We start from the raw sequence: 26,207 nt of genomic DNA on the forward strand, positions 1-26,207 counted from the left end.
AAAAATTATATGGTTTTTCAATTGAATTAGATCTAAATAAATCAACATTTTTTAGTTTGATATCAGAACCAGAATAATAGGCATTTTTGATTTAGAAATTCTCACATTTAATATATTATAAAATGTAACACATACTAAAGTTAAATTATTTCATTAATAATAAATACTTTGTTATAAAATAAAGCATATAAAAATGTATTTGTAAAAAAATTATAAGTACAAGTATAAGTATTTAACAAATTAATATAAGTATAAAAACATTAAAAACAGATTTTCATTCTAAATTAACATGGATTTAATATGGTATGGATACTTTAAATTATACTTGCTTAGTCACTTTTTTCAATAGCATATTGTGTGGTTTGTTTTTTGGCTTTCAATTCAAAAGTCTCCTTATCTGTCCTGAACTCTTTTGCCTAAAATAAAAGGTAAACTATAAAGTGAAACGTAGATATAAGTAAAATTGTTTGTATTGTTTTTTACAATATCAGGCATAAGTGGATCGTTAGGATTGGGGCAGCACATCAAATTGCAAATAGCAACTATTACACCTTCTAATGTTATAAGTGGCTTCCAAGCACCAGTGGGAGGCATCTTCAATATATCCAAACAAATTCTTCCAGTAGTATCTATATTTGGATGATAAATAGGTGTTACAAAAGTAACTCTAGGTGGCTCAAATGGATATCTAAAAATAACAAAGAAATTATTTTTACTCATTCAAAACTTGGTAAAATCTATTAACATAAAAATTAATGTTAAACAGAAACAAGTCCTTAATTGTTATTTCAAATAATGTAATACACTTTCCAAACTAATAATTACTCAATATTAATTGCACATGAAAGAAATTGTAAAGAATACATTTTGTGTTTAAACAAAATTTAGGAGAGAAAAGTTTGTTTTGGTTGTAACAAGTACCTGGCTCTGGTTGAATGATATCCATTGGGTAGGGAAAATATATTTAAATTCTTGTTTTATTTTAAAAACTATTTTACACACAATACAAATTAAAAAATAATTCAGGAAAATGTTTACATTTCTAAAATTTTTTTAACTAAGTGTGCTTAACTTTCAGTCATGCTAATAAGTGTTTATTGAATACTGATGTCTCTGTTAATACAGTGAACCCTGTCTAAACCCGATCCTAAATAAAACGAAAAATTATATAAGACAGAATTTTTGTATGGATCGCCAAGCCATTTAGCATACATAAATGTTATACATAAATATTAATATTTTACTGAATAAGACTGAATACTGTTTAATACAGAATTTCCTATCACTCCCATGCGATTGCTTTGTACCAAGGTTTCACCACTGTATGTAAATTTTATCATATAATCATTATTATATCAACCTCTGTGGCAATTCCAGCTGTAATTTAAACACCCCATTTTCATACGGCGAGTCCACTGGACCATTGAGTTCTAAATACAATAAATGAAAACCAATAATTACTTACTGTAACCAAATGTATACAATTTTTGTTTATAATAGAAGTTAAATACTTACTAGCTTCTAAAATTGATGAAGAACCTTCTTTAATATTTACTTGTATTCCAGTTGGAGGCTTGCTTATTAATTGATTTAATTCTTTCTTTAAACGTGGTGTATTAAACATATTACAATTAAAAAAAAAAAAAAAATGTTAAGTATACTTTAACGAGTTAAAGTTAGTTTGACTAGCATACAAAACTGTACAATATGAATGTGTTAAAGTCAAGAAAAGTAATAGTAGAAATACTAATATAATATTTAAAAAACGGCTATGAATAAATGGTTGTTCAAGCCTCAACGACCTGTAGTCTATAGTTTGTACATCTCTATACTCAATACCTTGCTAATCGCAATGTTCGATCGGCGGCTATAATTACAAGAGTTCTTATCTAAAAATATGAAAAGGTAGCTGCTAGCGCTCCTCGTGGATAAATCGTGGAACTTATTATTTTTCACTGAGGATCCATGTTATATTCACTCGTGTTTGTGTTTATTTTAGCAATCTAGTTTATTATTTATATCTGTAGTGCTATCTAGCCGTGTTTTTGAGAACTATATACTTCAATTCTAACCTCAATTTTTCAGTGGTAAACAGCAACAATTGTCATAACCTCGTGTAAGTTTTCAAGTTATGTTTGATACGCTCCTCTGAATATTGCTGAACGTGTAATCTTTTAATTCAAGTTACCTATTCTTAATATTTACATTTAGGTATAAAATATTTGTATTATAAGGTTTGTGCTGTTTTGTAGAATGTAATATTTTAATTTTATTAGATTTTACAATTAGTGAAGAAATATTTCTTGTTTTTGTTTATTTAAACACGATTAGTATTTCATTGAGTAAGTATATTTAAATATCTTAATGTGTTTCAAGCGTTTTTTAAATTAATACAATTAGTTTTATCTTTTAAATCATGGTTAATTTCTATACCTTCTAATTAATCCGTTTTGTTTTGTAAAGATGTATAATATTTTATATTTATTATCGTGTAAAATTGATAATTTAGTTTTATTATTAGATATAAAAGCCTGGTAAATTATTTAACAGAGAAAAAAACAGCGATAAATCAATAGATCTTATATTGATAAGAATTACTGGTTAGCTTTTCATTTTTGAGGAGATATTTAAAAAAAGCCAGTACAGTAGGGATGGATCATATAGCAGGGGAGGTCACAGGGCTACATGAATTATTACAACTAATTCATTCTAGTTGGCTTAAATTGACTTTTACCACCCCATGCCTAAAATCCTACTTCATTTTCAATCAATTAGTTTTCCAATGCTGAAATCGATGGTGCGAAAAAAAAATGTGGAAACATTTAATTTTGAAGTTACAGCACTTTAACTTAGAAAATTATCATTATACTTTTTATACCTAGTTATGTTTTTCAATTAAAAATAAATTGGATTAAATTATTCAATTATGATTCACGTCAATTCTAGTGTAAATCCAAACAATATACATATATATTAAAAAAGTGAGGCTTTTTGAGAATGTGTCCCGGGATCTTCCAGGTTGATCAGAGACAGCAAAATGTCTTGCTTCAGTTCTTAAAATTTCCATATTATCCTACTCGTGTCAGAATTTTAAATTAGCAAATAATACGGTATAACTGATTGTCAAACCAGTGACAATGAGGACTAACATGCTACTACCATACCCACTCGGCTATTAGTCCTTCTTTGCTTAATATCCCTTTTTAAAGTTTAAAGTGCAAACATTTGAGTGCTAGTCTAGATGGAGAGAACAGATTTTAAACTCAATTGGTCATACAAATTTGACTGCTGATCAATTTATCTCAGTCAGTTGATAGTCAACTTAAATACTTACACTTTAATATTATTTCAAAACTTAATGAAAATTAAAACACATGTTTTATAGATTTATATAGATGTCTTGAAACACCATGTTAAACATCATATTATAATAATAATTACTATTTTATTAAACTTATGGTATTAATTGTTTTAGTTATCAAAATGGAATCTGCTACTGATGTTAAAAATAAAGACATCCCAGTTATTGAAAGTGAAAAAGATGTTTCCGTTGTTGAAAGTGAAAAGGCTGTCACTGATGTTGAAAACAAAAAATCTGTTCTTGCTGTTGATAATGTAAAACCAGAACTACTTGCTAAAGTAGCTCCTAAGATTATAAAACAGCTTGAATATTATTTTAGTGATACAAATTTGCCGTATGACAAGTTCTTACAAAATGAAATTAAGACTGGTGATGGATGGGTAAAGATCAGTGTTTTATTAACTTTTAAAAGGTTAGCCTCAATCTCTAAAGAACCTGCTGTTATAGCTGCAGCAGTTAAAAATGCTACTAATTGCATAGTAGAAATCAATGAAGGTAATGATAAAATAAGACGTAAACCTGACCAAGTAGTTCCAGTTGCAGATCAAGAATTCTTAAATGAAATGATGGAGCGTTCAATTTATTGTAAAGGTTTTCCGAAGACAGCTACCATGGATGAACTATTGAACTATGCTGCTTCTTTAAATGATTTTAACATAACTAAAGTTATACCTCGAAGACTTAAAACAAAAGAGTTTAAAGGATCACTTTATTTTACGTTTGAAACTAAAGAACAAGCAGAAAAGTTTCTCAAACTCGAATCTGTTCAGTACGGTGATGTCAATTTGGAGCGCAAGTGGGAAAAAGAATTTCTTGAAGAAAAGAAATTAGAATATGAAGAAAAACTAGCTAAAAGGGACCAAAAACAAAAGGCAGAGACGGAGAAATATTTTAAAAAGGGTTATTTACTCAAAGCTAATAATTTAACAGATGCTGTTACTGTAGACAAAATTAAAGATATTTGTTTAAAATATGAATGGCAAGTTGCTTTTGTAAAAATTAATGAAGACAAACTAAGTGCCTGGATTAGACTGAAGCCTGTAACAACTGCTGAACAATTATTGAAAGATATTGCTGATAAAACTAATGACCTAAATATTACATTTTCATTGCCTGAAGAAAATGTGGAACAAACAGTACTAAATGAAATGACAAAAGAAATGAAAGAAGTTCTCCAAATGAAAGACAGATTTAAGAAAGAGAAGAATAAGAATAAAGGCGGTAAAAGATTTAATAATAAACGGAAAAATGAGGATGATAACAGAAGTAGTAAAAAACTTAAAACAAATGGAAATTAATTTTTTTTTATGTTGTTTTATAATCCAATGTAACATTAAGGATAACTATTTGTACAAAATTGAATGACTATTATTAAAATTACAACAGTTTTAAACATTCTACACACATTTTATTTAAAATAATAACTTTTCAGGCTACACAATTATGAAAAATTTAGTATGTGTGCATAACTGGTGGGTTTTCAAAGTCTTCTTCCTTTCCTTGACGTTTAGCTTGCAATGCTCGTTCTTTTTGAATAGTTTGTACTCTGGTCATCTAAACAAAAAAATATTGGTTAGTCGAATACATTTGCTTCTACGACAACTTTTACCATGAGCTTTGACTATATCAATTCTATAGATTAAAAATATTAGATTTACACAATACACAGTTAAGTTTTATGTTGCATCTAGTTTATAACCATAATTAAATAAAAAAATGTGTTTCAACAGTGTTGAAAAATGAATAGCTTGATACAATTGGTTTGTATTTAAATACTTTCCCCTGTTTTTATAAGATATAAACAAAACATGTATTACAGGGCTGCCACTATACTAAATGTTATGGCTCAAATGTATGTGAAGCAAATACATTTTGGAAAGATACTTTTGTGATCTGACGATCAATTTTACATGGGATATGTAAACTATTTTGACATTTTCATGTCTTAGCTCTGGCACATAACCGAAAAAAGCGTTCTTTACAAAAGCGTTACAGGGGTAGGAGATAGGGGATGGGAGATAAGAAATATGTTGTACGTTCAACGTTCAAATTAGAACTAAATAATAAATTCAAAATACTTTAATTCTCTATGTTAAGTTACTTTTGGCCAGATAATAAACACTACAATTTTAGCCAGAAACTTGATTGTACATAATTTTTTAATCTCCTTGGCCTTATGCTGTAACTGGAAGCTCCATATAATTTTTTTTTTAAAATTATAATTCCACACCTAATCTAAATTTATTCGGTACTTCAATGAGACATGAAAATGCTCTTTCGTGGTTGCAGACTCGGCTGAAAAACTATTTTCCTTATCATTTGTTCTTATAATGTTTTATTATTGAGTATATATTGTAACAATATTGTTTACAATATATACTCAATGGTATTATAAAATTAAACGAAGGCTTATAAAAGTAATTTTCTAAAGTTTTTACCAGGAATCATGGTTACATTTTCTGATGGATTTTTTGGGAAATGTCCTTAAGAAAGGTAGGTACTTGACATAAATTGTGAAATTCGAAATATTAATATAATTAATATATCTCTTTTGTGATAGGTAGTTAATAACATATTAGAAATGTTACCAAAATTATACAGATATTTAAAAAGTTTGTTTTCCTTATAAATTTTAAATACACATATATTTGAAGGGCTGCGGGGAAAAAAGATCAATGTCAATTTTTTTTGAAAATGAGATTTGGTATCAAATTATTTGTATTGATGTATTGTATCTTTTATACGCTCAAACCAGGGAAAAAATAGATTAGTTGAGAGTAATGACCGCCTGATGTTTAGGTATACAGGCAAAATGTATTACCTTTGGAAATTAAAAACATGATTTTTTCAGAATGTTAAAAAATTGACATTGATCTTTTTTCCCCGCAGCCTTTCATTTAGTATCTACTATATTCCTAACTTCACTTTATTCACAAACTAATATAGCTAGGTCAGTATACTTTAGCATATCAATTTTTAAAAATTGTAATTATATTGATAATATGTTATCATAATAATTGTTAATTATTACGTTTTCTTGTTTACTATAGTATAGGTATATAACGATACTCGGGTAAAAAATGTACGCTGGTCACATTTTATTTAAGTACGACTAACAGAGGGTTAATAAAGTATGTGCTTGGGGACAGCTGTCCCTATAATAGCTACCAGCTAAGCCTCATGACTATACATAAAAAAACCTAAAGTTGTTATATTATTCTTTATTATGAATACATTCAATTATTCAAACAACTCCAGATTTAAAGACGACATATATCTTTTGCTTAATTTTTATTTGTGTGAGGTTGCACAACATAAATTTGTTAAGGCCCCTGGATACTGACAGTTTTTTCAGCCAAAACACATAATTTTTTGTCCATAGCACAGACCAAATCAGTGATCTGTTAAGCAATCTAAAAACAGATATGAATTCGTCATGAAGTTTACTTGCAATCGGTCAGAGTATTTTTTTCAATTTCTAATTTTAAAATTGGAAATGTTATAAAATGTTCAAACGTGTTTTATGCGTAGTAGGAATAAGATATCAAAAAACTACGCTGACCGATATCAAGTAAACTTCATAACGAATTCAAATCTGTTTTCAGATTACTTATCGGATATCTGGTTCAGTCTGTGCGATGAACAAAAAATGTACTGTTATATTAACTAAAATGGCTTTTACTCATAGACAAAATTATTTAAATTAAAAATAATACCATGAAGCTTATACAAATTAACTGGTAAATTAATTGACATGGTCGAAATTTATTTAAACTAAGTTTTTCTTAAATATTGCCTATACAAAACTTCTTAAAATTGGTCGGTATCCAGGGGCCTTATGATAAAAATGTCTTTATATTGTTCTGGCCCAAAATGGAAACGTTAATTCTTTTGTAGATGGCATTTCTACAAAGAAATCAACGTGACTCGTACTAATTTTTATAAATGTAGGAGATAAAAGTTTGTAAGCCGGTTATACCTAGTTAAAAATAATTTTCTTACTTGTTTTTCTCTAGTACAACACTCTTTAAAATCTTCATAATACACCTCACATTTTTCAATAGCCAATGGATGACCATAAGCTTCAAAGCAATTTACCATTTTCATTTCAAAATCAGCACAACGTAGACCAAATTGAGCGCTTAGTAATGGACCAGTAAAGTCAGTTACTGGATTACGTATAAAGGGACTTAAAAAAGACATTTTTTGGTAATTTTTATTTCCGCGTTTAGTTGAACAAATATAACAAATTTTCAGAATTGTTCGCACTATCAAGTAGTAGTTAATAGCAAATAGGTACACCGTATAAGTATAGTTAACAGATTTATTGTTCAGTTGTATAATTATTTGTTATCAATTTAACTTTATCACGGTAATTTTCTTTTGGAGGTCAAAAGAACAAACATTATAACCGCGGTAACAGAGTTAACCTAAAGCTGCTCCCTTCTAAATGCCCTACTAAATGCTCCCTTCAGATAACAATGAATACAGAAGCTTTAGCGAGCGTTGGGGTGGACGTGGAACTTGGGAGTTGAGATAGTGGACTGTGGAAGCTGTCGGCCTCCCATAGACCTATAAAGATAGTCCATTAATATTATATTCATTATTAAGTCCATAATATGTATTTAATTGAAAATGTTTGAAAACATCTAAAAATATTAAAATATTTGGTTTGGATGTATAAAATAATTTACTAAATCATTTCAAAATTCAAATATTAATTTAAATATAAATGTATTGATCAAAAAATTAGTTTTAAAAAAAATATTATTTTGCTTATTAGAACATACGTTATACATTACCAGGTTTTAATGGAATATTTTAAGATTTGTTTGGTGGATATTAAGATTTTTACTCAAATTTTATTCATTTTAAGTACTTAGCAAAAAAATAATTAATACTATTATTACCTATTTACATTTTTTCCCTTCTTATTTTTTTAATTATTAGGACTTTTATCTATCTCGTCTTCATAAAGAGTTTAAAACAAATTGTTGATAGTTTAACAAGACTATACCTAGTCTAATGGTCAACAAACAACTCTATAAAATTATCTTTTTAAATGTATGTTAAGTGCTTAAAAAACATACCTTTTAAATACATCAAATTGTAGTAAGTGAACTTCTATAAAAATATGAAGTTTAAGATTTAATACAACAAAATTCTACCTTTTTATAGCTTACACGAAACATCTAACGACAATGAGGAAAGATTAACAAACTTAGCCTTAGCATCAAACATGATAATCAGTAGCACTTGTTTTCCTCGTAAAAATATACATAAGGAAACCTGGGTATCCCCAAACGGAAGGGTTAAAAACCAAATTGACTATGTACTGATTGATTCTAAAAGAAGAAGATACATAACGGATGTAAGAAGTCATAGGGGAGTAAGTGGTAGTTTGGACCATGTTTTAGTGAAGGCCAAAATCAAAATAAGATTAGCGTTAGAAAGAGGGAAGAAGAAATGTTTAAAAAACCGTTTAATATAAAAGAACTAGAAAACCCAGAAAAAGTTAAGAACTTCAGGGAAAATGTTGCACAAAACATACAACAACAAAAAGAGACAACGGAAGATAATGTTGACATTCTATGGGCAAATTTAGAACAAACATTAAAAAGCACAGCGAAGAAAATATTGGGTTACGAAAAAAAGGGAAAGAAAAAGAATATATGGTTTGACGATGACTGCAAGAAGGCTCTAGAAGAACGAGAAGGGCTCGTCTCATAATGTTGAGAGATCCAAACGATTAAAATAAAATCCAATTAGCTAATATGCAACGAGAAGCAAAAAAGACAATAGGAAAGACACAAAATTGAACAAATTGAAAGAAATTATAGGAGTAACCCAAAAAATGTTTTCGGAGGAGCAAACGATATTAAAGTAGGATTCAACAGAGGACAACTATAGTAAAACACGATGATAGAACATTAATTACAAACCAGTCGACAAATTTAAAAACACCTTTGCAGATTTATTAAACAAGAAGATTAAGAATATAATAATACTTCAACCAGATGGTATAATAAACCAAAATTTTATCGAACCAACAGACGAAGAATTAGAGAGAGGCGAGAGCCAAACAAATGCTCAAGAATGGAAAATCCCCAGGAGAGGATGATATAGTCTCAGAACTTCTAAAAAAAGGGGGTCAAGCTTTAGTACAACAGATGGGAAACATAGTTCGAACGATTTGGAAAGAAGAAACATTGCCGGTACAATGGAGTACTTCTATCCTATGCCCAATATACAAAAAGCGTTGGATTGCAGAAATTATAGGGGAATATCTCTGCTCTGCACAGCATATAAGGTACTATCAAATGTATTATTAAACAGAATTATTTCCTATACAAAAGAAATAATAGGAGAGTACCAAGCAGGATTCACAAAAGGAAAATCCACATTGGACCAAATTCACATAGCAAAACAATTAATGAAGAAAAGCTACGAATTCAATCAAGACTTATTTCTCTTATTCATAGACCACAAACCAGCTTATGACTCAATCACCAGAGAATCCTTGTGGGCTGTGATGCTAAAATTTGGAATCCCGGAGAAAATGGTAAAATTAATACAAACCTGCACTACAAATGAAAAATGTAGGATTAGATACAACTATCAAATGTCGGAAGAATTCCATGTAGAAACTGGCTTAAGACAGGGTGATGCACTATCCCCTATGCTATTTAATAAAGCACTAGAATATGTAATAAGAGCTGTCCTAGAATCAAACACAGGGGTTAAAATCCAGAAAAATACAGCAGTAACTATAGTGGCATATGTTGATGATATTATGATTGCAGCTGAATCAGAAGCAAATTTAAAAACGACAACATCAGACCTGATCGAAAAAAGTAAGGATATAATTAATAACCAATGAAAGTAAAACAGAGTACATGATATTATCACGCAGAACCCACAACCAAACGGAATTAGTAGTAGGACAAATGAGATTTGAAAGAGTAGAAACTTTTAAGTACCTTGGAGTAGGACTGGACGCAACCAATGGTGGACACAATGAAGTACAAAGAAGAGTAGTAACTGCAGCTAATAGATATTTTGGAACGCTAAAACCCCTCTTAAAATCTTGAGTCCTCTCAAAAAAGTAAAAAACAACAATGTATAAAGTACTTGTTAGGCCTATTGCATTGTACGCATGTGAGGCATGGCCATCAACAAAATATGATGAAAAAAAGTTAGTAATATTTGAAAGGAAAGTACTAAGACAAATATTCGGTCCTAAAAAGAATGAGGAAACCAATGAATATGAACGTAGAACTAATGATGACTTAAATTAACTATACAACCAACCGGACATAGTAGCAGTAATGAAGAGCAAAAGAATCGGATGGGCAGGACATGTTTGGCGCGTTGAAGAAAAACTATTATATAAAATAACCTCATGGAAACCAAACTAAACGAGGCCCCTGGACCGATCGAGACAACGATAGCGTGACCGTGTACATCAAGACCTAAGGTTGATAGGAGTAGGTAGAGAATCCGGAAGAGATGTCAAGAGATAGAGAACGGTGGAGGGAGGTGGATGTTGTGGCAAAAGGTCTTAATGGCCTATATTAAGCAAAAAAAAATTCTGCCTTTTTAAATTATACAGAGTTCTATATTAATTTTATAGCTAAATTTGAAATTCTATAAGTATAGAGCAGAATATGGGTGTTTTAATGTTCACAGCTTAATTCATACTGTAGAATTTTTGGAAATATGGATATATGAATTTCAATCAATATGACCAGAATAGTTACCAGAACATTAAACGTAATATTAAAAATCCTCAAGTATTTATCACAATTATAATTAAAAGGGTCTAGGACATTTCGCCGCCAGAACAAGGGACTTTATTATACAACGGGGAGCGTTACCTGAAGCGAGTAGTGGGTGCCTAGGATTTTATAGCACTCCCCATAGACCGTTTAGACTTCTCTATTTTTTTTTTAATTAAACTAAAAATTATATTATTTTTGAATAACATTTAGTAGGTATATTAGTAAAGAGAAACAACGAAATACTAAAAAATAATGAAATATTTATATGAATTTATATATAATTTATATGTATACTCTTATTACAAAAAATAAAATTCATGACGATTAATATGAATTACAAATTTGTTGGAATTTGTATGGACGATATTTTTTACCACAAATACATTAAATGATCGCAATTCATTTTGCATTTGTTTCTTTTATTATACATTTATCAAATGCTTTTATCGATATTTGTATTTTTGTCTGGAACATTGGACCTCCTTACTTATGCCACGACCCTACTGTACTGATTTTCTTTTAGTTATGGTTCCATTATCGTTTTAGAAGTGATTTAAGTTTTAACAAATACTTATTTATATATTGTGCTTGGAATATAAATTAATAAATATGATATTAAAACCTGAAAATTTGTTTCTGGAATCAACTGATTTAGTAATCTAACAATTACGATTCAGAATTAAAAACTATAGAACAAAAAGTTGGTTACGCGGAACAAAAAAACATAAAGAAAAAAAAATTCTATCATTGTTTAACAACCTCACAATAATTTTTACTCAGTTTGTAGACAGTGGTATTACTATGCACTTATATAAAATAATTTGTTTTTATTGAGAATTTTACACATAACTAATGTAGGTAACAGAGATTTTTTTATTGTCAGTTACAACACACTCAAGAGAATTTTTTTGGCATAGTACTTTTGGAAAATTCCACCCCTAAGGGTGGCTTCATACGCGAATTTTGTACTTTATGTACGACGAATATGTTTATTTTTGGCTGCTAACCCAAAACAGCTGGTTTGTAATCATGCGGTAACCACGGTATAATATTAACTACTAAATTCATGCATTTCATCGTGAGTTTAATCAATTTCAATTCTCATAATCTTTTGAATACCGAATTTTAAGACTTCACTATTCTGTCAGTAAAACTCATGTATCTATTATATATAAACGATTAACCATAATTTAAAGTAATTTATTAATACAACATTTAAAACATCGATTTAACAACTCTAAGGCTAAAATATTTACCTCAAACATATATTGATATTATAAAAAAATTATTATCATAAGCCATGTATATAATTTAAGTTATAAAAAATAATTATTTCCATATATATAATACAAAATGTTGAATCACTATTATTGATAATTTAGATAACTTAGTAATTAATAATAATTATTAAAACAACTATAAAGTATAAAACATATGTTTTAATGACATTATGGTATGTTTTAAATGATTACAATGTTATATTAAATGGACATTTCTGTATTAACAGAAAAACCAAGGAATGTTCAATTAGTAGGAATAAGTTGTAATAAACAAGTCACATCATTGAAAATCCTAAAAATAAAATTGACAAAAAAATTAATTTAATTAATAATTCGTACGAGTGGTTAAATACAGATATATTTTATTTATTTGTACAGTTACTAATTAGGTCTCAAGTTAAATTTTACAATACATAATACTCAACAAAAACATAAATATAGCATTGTATTTACAAGAAGGAATTTTTCAAGAAATTGTACATATATTTTTAATTTATGGTTTATCAAACTCGTTTAACTTTTAGTCATACCATAGATCGATTAGTATCTCCTCCGATTTTATTTAAAATCTGAAATGTTAATAAGTTTGAGATTAGTCTAATTTGAAATAATAATGTAATATTAACTTATTTATTCGACAATAATAATATTAAGAATATAACACATGTAAACAACACATATAACTTACTCCACTAATTCCAGGAAAGTTGAGCATTGTACCCAACACTGGCACTCTTCGTAAAAAATTGACTGCTACTGGAAAGAAACCGCTAAAATATTCATAGAATATTTTATAATAGTTAGTTTAATAATTTTATACCTTAGGGTATTGGAAGCTGTCTGTTTTTTAGACATTTTAAAAATTATGCCTACTTTGGATGGTCAGATTTCAATACTGTAAAAATATTTGAGTATAACAAATTGATTTTTTAATTAAAATTTTGTTTAAATCCGATTTTAATTTCTCAAATTTTTAGTATTTACTTTCTTATATATTTTAAGTAAATAAAACAGTTATTTAAAAAATCGACTTCACACAATAACCTGGAAAAAAGGATGATGTATTTCATATATTTTAACAGTATTTACATTTGATCATTCAAAGTAGACGTAAGTTGTCAGGCTAGGTCTAAATTTGTTTCTTGTAGGAACAAAATAGGTTTAACTCAGAGAAAAAATTGAATAAGTACAAAATTATACCCTGAAGCTTATATAAATTAACCTAAAAATAAATTGACATGATTAAAATGTATTAAAACTACTATTTTCTTAAATATTGCCGTTATAAAACCCCGGAACAAATGCACTTTACCGGTTACCCTATTTTTTGCTGATTTATAGTGTTTTTTACGCTGATTTGGATCTAAAATCAGAAATCCGCAGACTCTTCTAGTTCAAAAGTTACAGTTGAACAACGATAATTGTCGCTCTGCTGCTGCAACCGACAGGTGCAGTCCACCGCGCCTAGCGTATCTGTAGCTTTTGAACTAAAATAGTCTGTGGATTTCTGATTTCAGATTCGAAATCAGCATAAAAAACACTATAAATTGGCAAAAAAAAAGGTGTCTGGTAAAATGCATTTACACCAAAACCCCTTCAAAACTGTCTGCTTTCAATGCATTTAATTTATAGTATAATACTTGATGCATTCAGTATATATTTTTTATATTACAGTTTACCTGAAAAGAAGTATGAATCCATATATTTCTAGTAACATTCCAACTATAGGCCATCCAAACAAGACAACAAAAATGCCACCGAGAAATGATAACGAGGCTTTAATTTTATGGCGTTGAAAGAAAAATTTTAATGTTCGTGTTACTCCAATAACACAGCTTAACCCAACTATAAATAGTATCTGAACAAAAATTCTAATATTATAATATTTAAATTAATTATAAATTTAAAAAAATGTAAATGTGTTTCCAAAACATTAAAGTAAAGTATGCATTTATATATTTTATAGTTATGAGTTTAGACAATGGAACTTACGTTGCCAATCGCTAAAAGTCCTTTGTCAAATAACAATAACATGCCTAAAAACAGGAATGATATTCCAAATCCGGCCAATCCAACTCCAATTTCTAAAAAAAATCATTATCTTACTCGATTTTTATGAATACATCTTCTATAGTATAAAAATAAAAATCAATTTTACTTTGTAAATCAGTTATTTCGAACATAGAGGACATTTTAAATGTGAAATATTATTGTTACAAAAATCTTATTTCAAAATCATTTCCAAGTGACTATACCTAATTAATTAAATAATAAAAAAAACACAAAAAATTATAAATATAGATTGGTGACTTTAATAATAATTCTAATTACTTTCATTAACATTTTTACATTTCTATTAAAATTAATTATTATTACTAAATAACATAACTTAAGTTATTACAAAGCAGAGACTACAATTAACTAATAACTGATACACTGTTCACTACAGATATAGTCTATATTATACTGCAATTTAGTATCTTAACAGTTTTGATAACACGTATTTAAAACACGAAGCTCATTTATTTGGTTGGTAAAATAAAATAAATTTTAATCTAACTATTATTTACAACAATACCCGTATTGTTGAATACTAATTAAAATATCAATTATTCTATCGTCGCGGTGTACATTTTCAACATAAATTTTATATTTAACAATTTTTACAATGAATGAATAAATGTAACTGAGTTGAGTAATTATTGTTTTATACATGATCAACAGAACGTGGCTACACTGAAAAGTGACAGTACACATCAGTATACGTAGAATGAAGTGCTATCATTATTGTGATAAAACAAAATAATAGAAAATTATTATGAAATTTTAGAATAATTATTAATTTTATATGGCCAATTAACTTAATACACTTGCTTTTTAAACAGCGTCAAAATGGTGTTGGCCGATTTAGGCCGAAAGATCACGTCAGCCTTGCGGGGCTTGAACAATGCTAGTATCATCAATGAAGAGGTATGAGCAAAACAAGTTACCAATTACTAAAATATCATTAATAATAATAATTATTAAACTCAAAACAAACTAGGTTTTGAACTCTATGCTGAAAGACATCTGCGCAGCACTTCTCGAAGCTAATGTGAATGTTATGTTAGTAAAAAAGCTGAGAGAAAATGTTCGTAACGTTATTGATTTTGATGAAATGGCTGGAGGCCTGAATAAGAGGCGCATGATACAAAGTGCAGTCTTTAAAGAATTAGTGAAAGTATGATAATGGTTATAATAGCTAAATTTTCAAAATAAAAATTGTCCAATATGATTATGTTTATAGTTAGTAGATCCAGGAGTGAAATCATATCAACCTGTTAAAGGGCGACCAAACATCATAATGTTTGTAGGTCTTCAAGGCTCCGGTAAAACAACCACTTGTACCAAATTAGCCTATTATTATCTAAAAAAAAACTGGAAAACTTGCCTTGTATGTGCTGATACTTTTCGTGCTGGAGCGTATGATCAGTTAAAACAAAATGCAACAAAAGCCCAAATACCATTTTATGGGAGGTACAAATTAAGTATACTCTTATTTTATTTTACAATTTAAAAAAAATTAGTTTAATAAGACATGCATTTGTCACCCATCAATCAATTCACCCTTGTTAAAAACGATAAAAATTTAGAATATGTTGGACAAATATATTACTTTTGAAGTCATCATTTATTTTTTCAAAATGTAATAACTAAGTCAACTTAAAATTTTTCTTAATTTTGTTCGTATATTTTGGTAGTATCAAAATATATTTATAGTTTTTACTCTTTGAGTTGTTGCTTGCTTACTTAAAAACAGTAGAGTGCTATACTGCGTTCCAAAAGAGAACATACTGGTCGGTGACCGGTTTACGTTCGGCAATGCATATCTCCCGCCTAGTACCTCCTACCGCGACGTGCTTAGGTTAAGTTCGTGGCTCGGATAAGACTGTCGAGTACTATCGGCACCACATTATGGTAAGAGTGTGAGAAATTTGCTTCTCAGCGGCCGCCAGCCGTCAGTTGTGATGAGCAAAATCGGTATGTTCTCTTTTGGAACGCAGTAAGTAGGCGTAGGCCACTGCTAGTTATATACTCGTTTGCTATGCTAATGGTGGCTTGTTTTGTCTATAACATTAAAATTAGTATAATATTTACTTTTTGCTTTACCAATATTTTAATCATCAAGAAATCACAATATAATAAACCAATTAAAAAAAATTTCACTTCAACAATTATTGTTTTTTTGACAGACATTTTTTCCCAAATTTTCTTATATATTGAATGATAATTTAAACACATGTAGCTTATTGGCAATAGCTTAACTTATTGTTATAAATATTTAACTAATTGAAATAATAATAATACATTTTTTTATTAATTGAACAGTTAAATTATTATTAAATAAAACTATTATTAATAATAATAATTATAAAAATAAAATAAATCAATAATTGAATTATGTTTTCAGTTACACCGAAGTAGATCCTGTTGTTATAGCTCAAGATGGAGTAGACATGTTTAAAAAAGAAGGTTTTGAAATTATAGTTGTTGATACTAGTGGACGTCATAAACAGGAAGCGTCATTGTTTGAGGAAATGTTACAAGTCTCTAACACTATTGTGAGAAAATTTATTTAACATAGTTCACAACCTATAAAATATCAATAATAATATTTAAGTAATTTCCAGAAACCAGACAATATTGTATTTGTGATGGATGCTACAATAGGGCAAGCTTGTGAGGGTCAAGCACGAGCTTTTAAAGAAAAAGTCAATATTGGTTCTGTAGTGATTACCAAACTTGATGGACATGCTAAAGGAGGAGGAGCCCTCAGCGCGTAATATTTTTTATAAATTAATTGAAAATTATATTAAATAAAACAAATATTATATAACTACCATACATTTATTAATAAATGATTATAATTTTATTAATAAATCTATTTTTTTTTTTACCATTAATTGGACTAATAGAATCTATGACACTCAATATTATTTTATTATGTTCGCTTCGCCTAAACTTTTTTGACAACAAATTTACTAAATTAATAATATGAATGCTTCATAAAACTGATAGTGAAATAATATGAGTATTTAAAAATATACATTTCATGTATTTTGGTTTTGATTTTTACTGGTTAATCCTGTAATATTATATACTCTAGTTCAAGTAACTGTTACGATTCAGGAATTATTTCTTTCCTAACCTACCCTATTTAAAGCAAAATAATAAAAATAACCACACCTTAACCAGATCTTGTACTTGGAATTCTTTTATCTGGGTACTCCAATATCAAGCGCTCTAATATTAATTGGTTTTATGATATAGTGTTGCAGCTACTAAAAGTCCAATTATTTTCATTGGTACTGGCGAGCATATTGATGACTTTGAACCTTTTAAGACAAAACCATTTGTGTCTAAATTACTCGGTATGGGTGATATCGAAGGACTTATAGATAAAGTAAATGAGCTTAAGTTAGAAGACAATGAAGAGTTGATTGAAAAAATTAAACATGGTCAATTCACTATTCGGGATATGTATGAACAATTTCAAAATATTATGAAAATGGGACCATTTTCTCAAATAATGGTAAATTTTAAATACAGTAAATATGTATTATATGTTAAATATGTATGATATATTATAGTTTATAGTATTAAATCTATAATGTTAGCGTTTAATAATCATTAAATGCTTACGCCATTTTTTGGATGACGACTTATAATAAGCTACTATTTTCATATTTTTAGGGTATGATCCCAGGTTTTAGTCAAGACTTTCTTTCGAAAGGTAGTGAAATGGAGTCAATGGCACGATTAAAAAAACTCATGACAATTATGGACAGTATGAATGATGGAGGTTAACATTATTTTTGATATTTTGTAGTAAATTGTTTGATTCACAGTTGTTAAGACTATTTTATAATTTCAGAATTGGACCATAGAGACGGAGCAAAATTGTTCACAAAACAACCTGGTCGAATAATAAGGGTGTCACAGGGAGCTGGTGTAACTGAACGTGAAGTTCGTGAACTAATATCTCAGTACACTAAGTTTGCTGGAGTTGTCAAGAAAATGGGTGGTATTAAGGGGTTATTTAAAAGTGGAGATATGTCGAAGAATGTCAATCCATCTCAGATGGCCAAGCTCAATCAACAAATCACTAAAATGATGGATCCTAGAGTTTTACAACAAATTGGTAAATCGATAACCCTACAATACAACTTATTAATTTGCAAGTTTTAAAAACAATACTAAAAGAAATAACTAATGTCTTGTACGAAGTGAAGAAAATGAATTAAAAATAATACTTGTTTAATACTGGTCTGTGGCTTTTATATAAAATAATAAGCTCTGTTAATCATTTAAAGATAAACATTTGTTGGGTAGAATATAAATTCTTTAGTACTATATAATTAATGATTATTTTTATTATTAGGTGGTATGCCAGGATTACAGAATGTTATGCGTCAGTTACAACAAGGAGCAGGAGGCGGTCTGGGTAATTTAATGGGGGGAATGGGTAAATAAATGTATAAACAAATTATATTTTGCATATGTTCTCCCAATTTGTATCTTTTGTATGCTATTTGATATATGTAAAAACAATGTTTAAGGTAAGATAGTTTGTATAAGACAATTTCCATTACCGTATAATATATAAGTATGATAAAAACAGGTTCTCTTTTTAAATGAATACAAAAAATAAATGACAAAATGTTTTTTTTTAAACATACTTGATTACATTTTATGCTGTTTAATTTGTAAAAAAAAAATAGTATTTGTTTTTGTTTGTTAAATAAAATCGTTTAAATCTAAAGTCATTGTAGATATATTAATATTAAATTTAAATATTTTTTATGTGAACCTTATTAGATAAATTTGAATTGGTACTAAATAGGTTAAAAAAAGAAAGAACTATCTCATCAATAAAAGTCTGTAAAATAACTGTTTCCTTAGGTATAAATTACAATACATAAACCTTTTTTTGTTATAAATACACTGTAAATTTTTTATTAAAATTATAAACTAATTATTACGAATAACAAATATTATAAAGTACAAAAGTTGTGACTTCACTAATTTTTGTAAAAATTAATAATTTCAAGTTTTTAATTTTTTTCCATTATGAAACATATAATATTTAGGTTGCTGGTTAGGTATTAATCAAAAGGTAAAAATGAGATTTTGATTTGTTTTTTTGATTAATGAGTTTTATGGCTATCTATACATCATAAATCGTTTATCTAATATAATTTCTCTTAGTTAAAGCATAAAGTATATTAAATATGTTTTATGGTTATAGTGTGTTTAAATTATAACAACAAAATTTTTTCAATTGAACGACTTGAGACTTCTATAAATACTTCCGGGATATGCAATGTGATTTATGTTTAATTAAAATGTTGATTTAAGAAATTGAGGCAGCGATTTTGAATACATCACATCACATCGATACTTACACACGGGAAGTAGTATCGTTATAAATTATAATGATCTTTAAGTTAGTGTCTTTGATTAATCTATCATTAATGTCTTTAAAACTAAAGAATAGCTAGATAGTACTGTCGTTGTGTAACTGGGCCTTTAAACAAATTTTTCAAAAAGGAAGAGGCTGTGCCTCGTGCTCCAAGCCATAGACCATACATATACCTCCCAATTTTCTACCCCGTATTATTGACGAAAATATGGTCCTTTTTTAAAATGTTTTATTGTTATTAATACTCGCAGGCCGCAGTATCTGAGGCTATTGGGTCACGGGTTTAATTGCATTTGGGTTACAAGGATAATTAGTTATAACTTACAGCTATTTACATTACAAATACATAAAATATGGTATTGTTGGTTCGTATATAGCTTTTTTCTCCTCGTTGCCTAAAATATCTCGGTCGTCTTTATTTGATTCCCATCTAATTTTTGGGTCTAATATGACTCTTTTATTGCCAATTCTGTCGAGAATGATCCATTTCAGCCCTACTATTTTCTTGACCGTTTTCCAATATTAGTGCAAACCAGTTTATTTCTTCATAAACTTTGAAGCCTTTTAAACTTAAACGATCAGCCAGCTGAGAACGAATTTAATGGTGGCATTTCAGACCATTTTACGAATTCCCATATTCTCTAGGTTTCAAAGTACATTAAGATGGTTGTCGTTAGTTTTGAGCAAGATAATACGTATAAATAGTATGTTGTAGTGATGCCTCCGATAAAACACGCAGTATTCCCAAGTCTCTACTCCCTTAATTTTTGGCTTGTATAATTACACTACAGGGAATTGAGTGTCAGCGAGGAGCCCATTATTTTCACATATACCATGACGCATGATTAATATAATCAAAATCAAAATCTAATTGTAAAACATATTTTTGGTGTGTGGTAATCATAGTGATCGATGAATACAATATACGAAAACTATCCGTACTACCATTGATTATAAATAATTATAATTTATAATCATTGGTACTACGAATGGGATATACAAATACGTTTTGTATGGCGATTCAAAATACCGATTTCTAAAATTATACGAAAACTTAGGACCGGAAAATCTTTAAATCCACTTCTGACAACATCCTCAGCGTCGTAGCCCGTAGCCGTTTTTTAGATGTCTACTTGACGTCGCGCACGGTACATAAAATTATACATAATATCTTCGGCGACCGGCCAACGGTGGCGGCCGCGGCCGTCGCCCGCCGAACACCGGCAACGTCGCACAAGTGCACGCCGTGAATGGAATTCTCACAGCATGGCCGCCGGCCCGGTAATTATTGTTCCCCCAGTCTGCCGGGTCGAGTCGTATCGCAGCACTCGAGGTAGTTGTTCGTCGCGATGATGATTAGGTGCGCAAACGTAATAATTGGCTTTTTTGAATAATTGCTTAAACAAAAATTGTTTATCATTGTAAACTTTGCGCGTAACAGCGATATTCGTAAAGTTCGCGGCGCTTTACATTCTATGGGAAAATAGCGGCCATTGAGAATTTTCGGATACGTCGGGTCGACATAAATAAAAAAAGGTACGTCTCTTATCATTACCATAACTGTAGAGTTTCGCAATAATTCCAATCATACATAAAACGCTGGTGACTGTAAAGACCCTGAAAAGTAATAGATTGTAGTTGGGGAAAATTACATGCCGTTTTTTCGCACAGTTCCATGTGTTATATTAAAATATAACGTGCGTGACCGACCTGTGATTTGCGACCGTCGGCGTTTTGAGCTTTTCGCGGTTCCTTTGGACACTTTAATTGATAACAGAACGGCATGACTCACGTGATTCACGCCTACGGTTGATGTCGATTATGTTAGTTCATACTCCATAATAAATCATAACACCTATTTATTGATAACACACACAGCGTTGGCATAATTAATAATAATATGTTATATAATATAACTTATATGTATTGTATAAAACATTGTAAATATTATTGTATTATTAAGCTGCCAAAACTATTATTTTTATTTCTTAATCATTTTCAGTGAGTTTTTCCCCACGTCTAACCTACATACGTTGTTTAATACGTCTAAAAACATATTCAAATCAATTGATCAATTTTTACCTACCATTTACGGCCAATGGATGGAATCTAAATTACGATAAATACAAATAAATGAACTGACTGAACGACCAGATTCTTACTGATTGAAATAAGATCGTACTCTAATTGGAATTTTCCTGGTAGTACAATGCTTTAGAGGGTTTCGATATTTTATTATGATATTCACTTTCTCTTATTAATAATGAAGTGTCCTTAATATTACTTGTCGTTTGTCATGTTTAGTGTTCACATGATGTAACCACTAAGAGCCCGTTTACTCGCGTTTATTAATCGTGTTCATATTTCATTTGTAGACGCACCTCTAATACAACCAGCTGAAGTTTATATGTTATTTTTTATAACTGGATAGTCAACTACATAGTGTACGTTTCTATATCGCCGTTTAAAGTTCTGACATTGATTATTATATTAGTAATAAAAAAATTAATGGTTCTGGTTGATGATACAACTTTTTGCGTGTTTTGGTCTAAAACAAATCATTGTTTTAGAATATATTTTGATTTTTGAAAACTTACGCAACCTATAGAACAACTAAAATTAGGTTATTACAAGTCGATTTAGAAAATAATATTTATTAAACAATTAGCGTGTGTAAGGAATTTATTATTCTATACAGGGTGATTTTTTAACACGCTTTTATTAGCTTCACTTGTATGTTTTTTTGTTTGTATGTAACTATCAAAAAGAACATCGAACTAATAACTATCAAAAAGCACATCGAACTAAAAAGTAGAAAATTATTTTCTACTTTTTAGTTTATTTTACTATTTAAGCGTGTTTTTAGTTTTTTTAAACTATATTTATTTATCGTGGGCCACTGAATATCTCACCGAGTTTCATTAATAATTGATTTTTTTTTTCATAGTGTTTTTGTATAATGTGATCTCAATTTTCCACAAATTATTATGTTTCTACCCCCCTTCCAAACTAGTGTTTTTGATAGCAACTTTTAAAACTTAAATGGTAATATATATATATTTTTAACTTTTTAAATTAAGACTATTCTATTAAACATTTTGACTGATCGATAACCAGTTTTGGATAACCATTTTTGAAGTTATTGAAGTTTCAAGTTTAGGGCAGAAGGAAAGGTAAAGGTGCAGTGTAGTATTATTTTTATCTGCGCGCACTTCCCCTCCAGTCCTAACTTTTAAACTCATAACTTTAAACAAATTAATCTAAAACTGGTTATCAATTTTAAAAAAAACTATGAAAAAAAAAATTAAATTATTAATTACTCAGTGAGGTATTGAGTGGCCCATGATAAAAAAATCACCTTTGTATAAATCATCATTAGGTTCCGGAGTTGCTTAACACAATATGTATTTTCTACTATCAGTCAAAATTAGTAAATGTTTTGGGAAATCCGTTTGAAATATTTTGGTGGCAGATCCGAATTACCTTAGATATATATTATTTTACGGAATTTTTATTTATTTTTTTATTAAAATATTATTTACTACAATCAATCGTCAGCAATTTTTAAATAACATTTGGCGCGAACCACGTTGGCCTTGAGATAGATGCATGCGCGCCATTCCTGTTTAATTATTTAACCGTTCCGGTTTTGTTAGCTTCCATTGGTTTTGAGATCCATAATGGTACGACTAAATGTAATAATATTTCCCTCCAAGTCAATATCCTTTATGAATAAAAAATAATTTGTATTGTATGTCGCAGTAAAGAAACTGGCCGTACGATCGTTCACAACGGACATCGGACATGCGTGTCGTCCGTTTTATTTATCATCGCTGGTTGTTATTAATTTTGCGAACCTCGTTTGTATCTACTCCACAACACTGGTATTCTCTACCTCTAGGCTCTACCTACATCTATAATATTCCGGGGCTTATTAGACGTATTACATTATTCCGATGATGATGTAGCGGTTCATGATACAATATTACAATGCGTTTATAACTGTGTATGTGGTGCTAACTATAAAACATTATTTAAGTTATTTGGAACATTATAATGTTATTGTTATCTTTGTGCCAGTGGTGTGTACCATTAGCGATTAGGGTGTGTTCAGTATGTATCGGTCGTCGACCATACGATCGGGCTGGCCGCGGGTAGACGTTCAGTGACGTCCGATCGACTAACCTTGAGTTGGCTTCTTCGATGATGTTTTAGTAGACGTCAAGCCCGAAACCGAGAGCAGAGCCCGTCGAATGTGTGAAGCGTCAGCGCACGTTTTACGTCGGCACGATAGATGCATAGTAAATGAGTGTTGAAACAAAACAATAAGCAGTATATTTCATGTCCACTATACAAACGTTGTCGCGATGGGGTGGGGAATAAAACTTCCCTACGGCCTCAACCCGCTAGCGATTGACCGTGACCATGAAATTATTATTTTGTTTACGCTTTGTTTCGTTTGCGTGTTGTCGTGCCGGACTGGACAGACCACAGTAATGGCCTACCGTGTCGCGTGGCCCACCAGGGTAGGCGTTTCCCGGCGTTTACCATTTAATTAGGCACTTTACAAAACGGATCTGCCACCCACAGCTTATTAATCATACTATCTGATTATAACGACTTTATTATAGAAAATAACGGGCGATCAATTTCGAATATAAATTATGGCACGCTCTATCTTGATGTCTAGACAGTAGACGATAACCAGGCGTCCGACGATTTGTTTTTGCGATGGATATATAGTGTTCCAGAAAGCAGCCACATTTTGAAAATTCTATAATTTTTTTAATATTTGTACAAAAAAAAAACACATACCATTGTGTTCAGGAGGTCTTGAAGTTTATGTGTGGAACATAACATCGGACATATGACCGCCCTACAGGCCATCAATTCAACGTCCATGAAGTTCGGATGACGCGTTCGCAGATTTCAACGTCTAGATCATCTATCACTCGCCTGATTTCCGTGGCCACCACGGTCTTGTGACCACCTGACCCCCTGCGACTTTTTCTTATGGGGGTACGTAAAATCAAGAAATTTATGAGAATTATAGAAATGAGCAAGACCAATTCACGAGATGTACCATAAATAGGATTTAAGCGTTATGGCACAACCTTATTGAAAGTAACTATGAACCGTATAAAGTAACAATCGTTATTTTTATCTATTGGTCACGTTTCTGCGTGTTATTTTAAATTTTAATCTGTTATCGATTGCGATCATATTGGCTGAGAACGTAGCCTTTCCTTTATATATATATATATATATATATATATATATATATATAGATGTGTGTGTGTGTGACTATATTTAAAATGAAATGGAAATTAAACACATAGTGCACATTACTTCTTGATAGAATGTAAATTTAACCACCTTTTTCCTTTTGTTTTTTTGTAGTCTGTTAAACATATTGTAGATCATCGTGTTTACTTGGTAAGTATTACTTACTCGTAATAAGCCATACTCATCCTTTAGCGTCATTAAAACATATTAAACAGTTCCTTCTTAACCATTTTCAAGCAACTAAGGACCGTTAAGCAATTCATCGACGCACATTTAAAAAAAATCTATTAGGGGATTATGAATTTCTATTAATAGAGCAACTTTTAATTAAGCTTGGTTTATAGCTTTCACTGTACTGACTTTATACAGTATAGTGGCTTATATTGCGCTAGTTTCTTATTACTCCCCACAGATTTTCATTGAAGTGGTTAATATTAATATAATTATTTTAAAATGTTGTAACCATCCTGGACACACTTTAATAACTTATTAATAATTATTAATTAATGTACTTTATAAACTCAATTTGCAGATGGATCAAAGGTTTTGAAAATTATTTCAAGTTTGTAATATTAGTGTTAGTTTTATGATGATTTTTTGAATTTTTTTTATAATATTGCCGTATTTCAACAATAATTGTCCATTTAAATGGCTTAAAAATAAAAATACGCAGTTGGGCGTGACGTAAATATTGAATTGAACGGTGCTCAATGTATATCTCAAATATTTCTCGTTACCTACTTCTTACGAGTTACGCACCCATTCCTCACAATGTACTATCTTATAATGTACTTACTAAAAGCAAATATAAAAATCTCAATAATTTATATTTTAAATTAACTAGGCATGATTTTGGACCTATACAATTATTTCCGTGAAATAGAAATCCCTATGCCCTAGATTGAAGTAAGTGCCCGTGTTCTAAAAGTTATTTGTATTCTGTTAGTGCGTACGAAATGCACGTATAATAGAAACTTCGGTGCTAGTCATCATTTTATGATTTCAGTCATCTTTTGGGAATAAGAAGTAGTTGGACT

The 26,207-nt window shown here is 29.7% G+C and overlaps 6 protein-coding genes across 6 annotated transcripts in view; 3 read left to right on the top strand and 3 right to left on the bottom strand.

The window, feature by feature from the left end:
* Window positions 1-186: 186 nt before the first annotated feature.
* LOC126835558 (ubiquitin-conjugating enzyme E2 T-like) lies at window positions 187-1,860 on the bottom strand. Its single transcript, XM_050568224.1, has 4 exons — window positions 1,516-1,860; window positions 1,361-1,430; window positions 484-688; window positions 187-416 (listed from the first exon to the last, which is right to left on the bottom strand). Exons 1-4 carry the CDS (start codon window positions 1,622-1,624, stop codon window positions 330-332), a joined length of 471 nt encoding a protein of 156 aa, XP_050424181.1. The 5' UTR covers window positions 1,625-1,860; the 3' UTR covers window positions 187-329.
* A 280-nt stretch (window positions 1,861-2,140) lies between these two features.
* Window positions 2,141-4,761, top strand: LOC126835557 (la protein homolog). The gene is made up of 2 exons (XM_050568223.1): window positions 2,141-2,342; window positions 3,476-4,761. The coding sequence occupies exon 2, from the start codon at window positions 3,484-3,486 to the stop codon at window positions 4,657-4,659; it is 1,176 nt and encodes a 391-aa protein (XP_050424180.1). The 5' UTR covers window positions 2,141-2,342; window positions 3,476-3,483; the 3' UTR covers window positions 4,660-4,761.
* Window positions 4,650-7,702, bottom strand: LOC126835559 (NADH dehydrogenase [ubiquinone] iron-sulfur protein 5). The gene is made up of 2 exons (XM_050568225.1): window positions 7,364-7,702; window positions 4,650-4,915 (listed from the first exon to the last, which is right to left on the bottom strand). The coding sequence occupies exons 1-2, from the start codon at window positions 7,562-7,564 to the stop codon at window positions 4,814-4,816; spliced, it is 303 nt and encodes a 100-aa protein (XP_050424182.1). The 5' UTR covers window positions 7,565-7,702; the 3' UTR covers window positions 4,650-4,813.
* Window positions 7,703-12,487: 4,785 nt separating this feature from the next.
* LOC126835498 (vesicle transport protein GOT1B) lies at window positions 12,488-14,881 on the bottom strand. The gene is made up of 7 exons (XM_050568136.1): window positions 14,754-14,881; window positions 14,581-14,677; window positions 14,415-14,506; window positions 14,102-14,280; window positions 13,111-13,192; window positions 12,953-12,991; window positions 12,488-12,714 (listed from the first exon to the last, which is right to left on the bottom strand). The coding sequence occupies exons 2-7, from the start codon at window positions 14,612-14,614 to the stop codon at window positions 12,703-12,705; spliced, it is 438 nt and encodes a 145-aa protein (XP_050424093.1). The 5' UTR covers window positions 14,615-14,677; window positions 14,754-14,881; the 3' UTR covers window positions 12,488-12,702.
* A 331-nt stretch (window positions 14,882-15,212) lies between these two features.
* LOC126835876 (signal recognition particle 54 kDa protein) lies at window positions 15,213-19,224 on the top strand. Its single transcript, XM_050568730.1, has 9 exons — window positions 15,213-15,392; window positions 15,466-15,642; window positions 15,709-15,938; window positions 16,873-17,023; window positions 17,093-17,241; window positions 17,733-17,994; window positions 18,156-18,264; window positions 18,337-18,603; window positions 18,844-19,224. The coding sequence occupies exons 1-9, from the start codon at window positions 15,315-15,317 to the stop codon at window positions 18,933-18,935; spliced, it is 1,515 nt and encodes a 504-aa protein (XP_050424687.1). The 5' UTR covers window positions 15,213-15,314; the 3' UTR covers window positions 18,936-19,224.
* A 1,969-nt stretch (window positions 19,225-21,193) lies between these two features.
* Window positions 21,194-26,207, top strand: part of LOC126836230 (uncharacterized) — a 100,623-nt gene continuing 95,609 nt past the window's right edge. Inside the window, exon 1 of the mRNA XM_050569454.1 lies at window positions 21,194-21,420. The gene's annotated coding sequence lies outside the window, so the exon portion shown is untranslated. The remainder of the gene's footprint in view (window positions 21,421-26,207) is intronic.

Source organism: Adelges cooleyi, unplaced genomic scaffold (assembly GCF_023614345.1).
Source record: "Adelges cooleyi isolate 19-005CV unplaced genomic scaffold, UGA_ACOO_1.1 ACOO_flye_CR_arks_rails_tigmint_CR_PRNA_23, whole genome shotgun sequence".
In the NCBI taxonomy this organism is placed as follows: Eukaryota; Metazoa; Arthropoda; class Insecta; order Hemiptera; family Adelgidae; genus Adelges; species Adelges cooleyi.